Source organism: Hipposideros armiger, unplaced genomic scaffold, assembly GCF_001890085.2.
Source record: "Hipposideros armiger isolate ML-2016 unplaced genomic scaffold, ASM189008v1 scaffold_163, whole genome shotgun sequence".
Taxonomy (NCBI): Eukaryota; Metazoa; Chordata; class Mammalia; order Chiroptera; family Hipposideridae; genus Hipposideros; species Hipposideros armiger.
Window position 1 is genome coordinate 3,085,787 of NW_017731513.1, and position 5,703 is coordinate 3,091,489.

General features: G+C 50.4%; 1 protein-coding gene across 1 annotated transcript in view; it reads left to right on the forward strand.

Moving 5' to 3' along the window:
- The window catches only part of NECAB1 (N-terminal EF-hand calcium binding protein 1), a 72,047-nt gene that overhangs the window by 49,930 nt on the left and 16,414 nt on the right, over nucleotides 1-5,703 (forward strand). The window contains exons 8-9 of the mRNA XM_019651652.1: nucleotides 260-440; nucleotides 1,546-1,599. Of these exons, the coding sequence (XP_019507197.1) occupies nucleotides 260-440; nucleotides 1,546-1,599 (235 nt within the window). The remainder of the gene's footprint in view (nucleotides 1-259; nucleotides 441-1,545; nucleotides 1,600-5,703) is intronic.

Below are 5,703 nucleotides of genomic sequence, written 5' to 3' on the forward strand. Positions count from 1 at the left end.
GCTGTAGCCCGTTGGGCTCTGGCTCCGGCCCCTGCTCCAGTAGTGAAATTAGAATCATGGGGCCATGCGTTCCTTTTTCCAAAACGAAAATTATGCAGCCACGTGGGCAGAACAGGTTGGCAAGGACTGTTCTTTTGAATATGAAAGGTCAGGACAGGCAACACCCTAACACAGGTCTGTGAAACGGAGCCCCGGGAGCGTGGACGGTGGAGAGCAGTGACTTGGGGGCCTCTCACGGGGACTGGCCTGAAGCCTGCAGGGCCGTGAGTGACCCGCGTTCCTCCAGGGCGGGGAAAGGAAAGCTGAGACACCAGCTTGCCCTCTGTCCACACGGTAACACGTTCCCTCTGATTTTCCATCGAGGCTTCTCGGAGGAAGAGAACCAGTGGATGGCCCAGATAAACAGGCTGCAGAAACTCATCGACAGACTGGAAAAGAAGGTGGGTGCTTCCACTTCTTTCTTCTCCCCTCGCTTTTCAGTAGATTGTGTCGTGTTTCTTGTCACCACCCCAGCCAGCACCCTGGCTGCCCAGGGCTGAGGCCCAGCCAGGATCCCAGTAGTGCTGTGAATGGCTGCTTGGGAGTTCCTTGGGGTTTTGTTAAAGCAAATGCAGGAGCCGCAGTTAGTTCTCCTTCCCCCACCCACTCCTGTTACACGGAGATATAGGCTGTGGTGGTGCCCGCGAACTCAGTCTGCTGCGTCATCCGACTCAGGCTATCGGACACGGATGCAGAGGGCACCTGTGTGGGGACCTGGCTGCCTGCTGGGCACGGTGACTGGGGAGGGGCTGTGTGACATGCTGAGAGAGGAGCCTGCACACTGGGCTTCTGGAAAGTAGCATATGAAGTGATGACTTCCAGCATGAAAACCAGCCCATGAGGAAGACTTCCTCAGAACTTGTGTTTTCCTGGCTGCTTTGATGAGTCCCCGGCAGCCCTGACGTTGTGGTGACTTCCTTTGGACGGCTGGCCGGAGAGGCCGTTCTGTCATCATTCAGAGCGTGAGTTTTCTGCACGCGCCAGGCCCCAAGTCAGCCCTTATGTCTGAGACAGTTACCGACTGCGCACCATCCAGTCTGCTGGCGAAAGCGCTTCTCCAGAAACAGGAGCCAGGCTTTCTGAGTGCAGCGATGGAGGACCAGCCCAGAGGCAACGCCCAGGAAACGTGGCAGCACTCGCCGCCACCAGCCACCTCGCCCTGGCGTTTTCTTTTACTGTCCCTCCTCCCCTCTGTGCGTTCACGAATCTCGTGTCCACTTGTTCTCTTTCCATGGCATCAGTAAGCTTTAGTAATGATGGACTGAACACACCTGAAATGGCTTTTCACAGTCAATCCAGAGGATGAGAGTCTGTATTGGGACAACTTAGTTTTAAAAAAACCTGAATTATTTCATCTCCTTTCAGATAATGTGGTTTTTCTGATTCAATAACAGCCATAAAGAAGCTTGCATTCAAATATATGGTGTTTCTCATAATCAACTTCTGTTCTCCCCCATCCAACCCCCCATCCCACCCCGGCCCTCTGATTTTGTCCTCTAACTGAAGGATCTTAAACTTGAGCCTCTGGAAGAAGAAGTTACTGAAAGGAACACTAAATCTGTAAGTACTTTTTCTGGGTCAGAATTTTAAAAATATGTAATTCGAAAGCATGATTTAATTTTTTCAATATTAGTTACTATCTCAGTGAAAATTTTAAAAAGTGTAAGGAATCCATGGGCATATTTCATTTTGCATGGCTAAGTAGTATTCGCTAAATGTTGACTTGTGGAAACCCAGTGCCAGCCTCACAGGGTTTTTGTGGTGCTCCTGGTGGGTGCTGTGCACAGGAGTGAAAATTTTACGCATGTGTAAATCGATGAGCTGTCGAGTGAGCTCATGGGTATGACTGGCGGCCAAGGGCAGGCTCCAACCGCATCTCAGACGCGTCTTATGCTCCCTGTCAGCTCTGAGCCAGGGCCAAGGCCGCTGAGCTTTACAAGATCTGTCACCCGCAAGCCTTGCTAATTCAACAGTGCATAAGAGTGCTTAAGACATATCACTGAGCAAGCTGGTCAGGCGTCAGTGTTATTTAAAAGCAGGGAAGGATTTTCCTTAACTATTTTCAAGCCTGTGTAAAGGTGAAGTAGTCATGCCTTTGGGGATACATAGATAGTAATAGTCTGAACTGGTTTGTTTCTTCAGAAACACCACTAAGATAGTTGTCATTAAAAGTTGTATTTGTTGTTAGCGGTTGTACCTGCATTACTGCTCACTCACTCCACGGTCTGTATTCAGAGCGACCAAAACAGTTTGCGCTCTTACTTCACAGCGAGTATTCATGACTGTATGGCACCGTGTTGAGTGACTTCTCCTGGTGAGCAAAACAATTTTAGAATTCATGGACTAGAGAAGTGTTTCCTTTCCCATATCAGAAAGAGAAGAACAAACCTGTTCTACACACTTCCTGTCTAAAGGCTAATCTTTCCTAAGCCTTCACTGCATGCCAGCTGTTGTGCCAAACGCACATGTACCTCGGTTCATCCTCACAGTTGCCTCATGAGACGGTGCTGCTATGGGCCCATTTTACAGCTGCAGAGATTGGGGTGTAGAGACGTGGAATCGCCCCAGCTGCGCCCCAGCAGTCATGTGTGAGGTCTACACTCCTCACACCGTAACGGCCCCCGTGGCGTGATGTACCCTGCCAGGCACAGAGGGACACTCGCATTTTGCTAGCGAGTTGGCGAGCTCACAAGTGACTGTGTTTTGTGAGATTTCCCAGCCCTAGAGCAGAGCAGGCGGCCGGGCAGGCTGGTAACCACACAGCCAGTCCTGGACCCCAGTGGCTGCCATGTCGTTCTCTGGGACGTGAGCCATTTCGTAACGATGAGTGTAAGATATTTCTGTTTTTAATAAGTTCATTATTTTCTCAGCCCAGGATAAGAGAAGTAACATTTATTATCTGTCATGGGCAAGGTCTTTACATACACTGTTCCACTGAATCCTCCCCAAAACTCTATGATATCATTAGCTGTACTCCAATTTCACGTATAAGAAGACATAAGATGACAAAGATTAGCGTGTTCTGTCCACATAGCTGGTACAACTGAACCAGTTCTTTTAAATCAAGTCCCCTTAACTTAAAGGGGAAAGAAGGACAGAGGACAAGATGGTGGCGACAGGTAGAGAGCCCCCAGGTACACACGGTGCTCTAGAGGTTTCCGGACTACCTCACATCCTTTGCTGGGATGACTAATGTATAAATATAATTATTAGAGGAATTCTAAGTACAGGCAATGGCTGAAAGTGAAAGCATGTTTTACTGGTTTGGTCCACAAATAACGGATCACTAACTGCATGCCAGGCCCTGAGGGAGGACCTAACGGGGGTGACTATGGCGGCTGGAAGTTACATGTGAGTAACTGGAAGGAAATGTAGGCAGTGAAGCGGGGTTCTGCAGTAAGGCATGACGAGGATCATGCCTGGACAGCAGGTCAGCACAGCAGGGGAACACCACCGGCTGCAGCGGCCCAGGAAGGGCTGCCAACGACACAGTCCTTAGGATGAAATAAAAAAGATGAGTAGCTGTGAAAGCAATATTTACACGTGTCCTACAACATTGCACTAAGAGAACCCTGAGGGGCTATGTAGGAATATAAAATGTTCCAGTGATTTATTGCCACCATGTCCTAAAGAGAACAACCTTAGGGATTCACAGTTTTATTCTTTTTGTAATAAAATAGCTACATGGACATCAGGGATAAGACCAGATCTAGCTGTGGCCCTGGAGACGGTGGACTGTGTAGTCAGTCAGCCGTGGCCCTGGAAGGTGCACTTTGCTTTACAGCCTGGAGTCAGCCACTTTCTGCCTCTGGTCATCAAGTAACTATTTGCTGCCTCCTTTTCCCATATATATGGAGATGACCTCCGAGTCTCTCCCCATTACTGCCTCTAGCTCAATTCCCAGGATTCCCGAATGAGGTCAGCCTTCTGTTCAGGTCAGGATTAGTCCCTTAGGTCTGACNAAAAAATGGCATTAAAAGTGCCTGAACAAAAAGTCCTAACTGCACAAGGCTAAAAAGCATAAAAGAGCCAAAGGGACAGGTGAATCCAGTGGTGACAGGTTAGAGGAGCTGAGCAAGCAGCCCCCCTCCCCCCAGTGGGCAGGGGTCGGGCCGACATTCTGGTGACAGCTCCAGCCAGCCACCAGATGTGCCCTGGCTCCTGTGGGGGTCGGGGCACAACACTCAGAACAGGCGTGAAGGGAGATGGGAAACCCCCCCAGGTGCTCTGCCCCCAGAGCACTGACACCGGCCTCACCCTCCAGTGGGGGGCACTTCTCAAGGGATCTCTTGGTCCAGGAGTAGGTGTCCCCTGGTGAACAGCCTGAGGAGGATGCGGGCTGGAGCCCTCACCACACACAGATCCAGGTCATCCCTGTCTCTCCTTCCTCTGCAATAGACAGGGCCAAGCAAGACAGCACAGCAAGCCCGGAAGGGGGTCTGAGCAGAAACTGCCCGGGGAACCGAGAATAGCCTGCGTTCGTGAGCTAAGGACAGGATGCTGTTTTTTAAAAAGAATATTCAAAGCACACAGAGGAGCCCTTGGAAACTATGATTGCGGAAAGTAAAGCCTCTGAGGAAGATTGGGAGGCAGTGTGATGCCGTTTCCACAAAGAGACGAAAAGTAGGAAAGAACAAATAAGAAAACTATCGGGTAAGTCCAAGAGGCCCACTATTTGACAAGCAGTAATTCCAGGAAAAGAACCAAGGTGAGAAATGGTCAGAGAAGTCAGTCTGAGAGCAGGGAGTGTAAATAATAGAAACCCGACCCCCAGGCACGGGCAGGCTTTTCAGCTCACTGCCCCAGGAAGCTGGACTTGGGGGGCTGAGCCCTGACCCTGGAGCTGACCGCTGTCTCTGTCATTAGGCGAGGGCCGGCCAAGCCAGAGGTCCTGTCCATCCAGTGGCCCGGGAAACGGTCAGGTCGCCGAGTCTACAGACACAACAGCTTCTCCCCCAACAGCCCTCAGTTCCCTGGTCCAGGTAATGAATGCAGCTTTGCGATTTTTCGATTCTTCTTCTTCACAGCTGGCTCCATGTGTGTTTTCATAGTGACTTTTTGTTTGTTTGTTTGTTTGTTTTATTTATTTATTTTTTTTAGCTGAGCCATCCTGCCACCTGTTGGCAGCTCAGCTCGGGCTGGGAATCGAACTGGCAACTCTGTTGCTCAGAGCGCACAGTCTTGGGCAAGCTCTTAACCAACGGGGCCACTCGGCCCACCCATAGTGACTTACTTTTAACCCTGCAGCCAAAACGGTAGGAAGGGGGTGTGTTCCTGATGCCAGTGGGTCTGTCTGAAGTCAAAGTGGCCAAGAGGCTTTTGTGTTAAGAACTGGGGTGATGGTCCCACCGTTGTTCTGTCAAACCCTGGCTGTGCCGCCGGGCGGGACATGGAGACAGCGGACAGGGAGGGCTGGGGCACGGCCGTCTCTTCACAGAGGAACTGCGCTTCCATCTCAGCCTACTACGCGCTGCACCCCAAGCCCGCTGGGCACACTCTGAGTCCATTGGAGGGGTCCCTTGTTTCCCTTCACGATGGGACTAAAGTCAGCTGCTGGTTTTGAACGATGTAATGTAACATCAGGTTTATTGGACTAAAACCGCAGTAATAGTTGTTAGGCTGCTGCATTTTAACCACGTCATTTATAATAATTACTTTCAAATC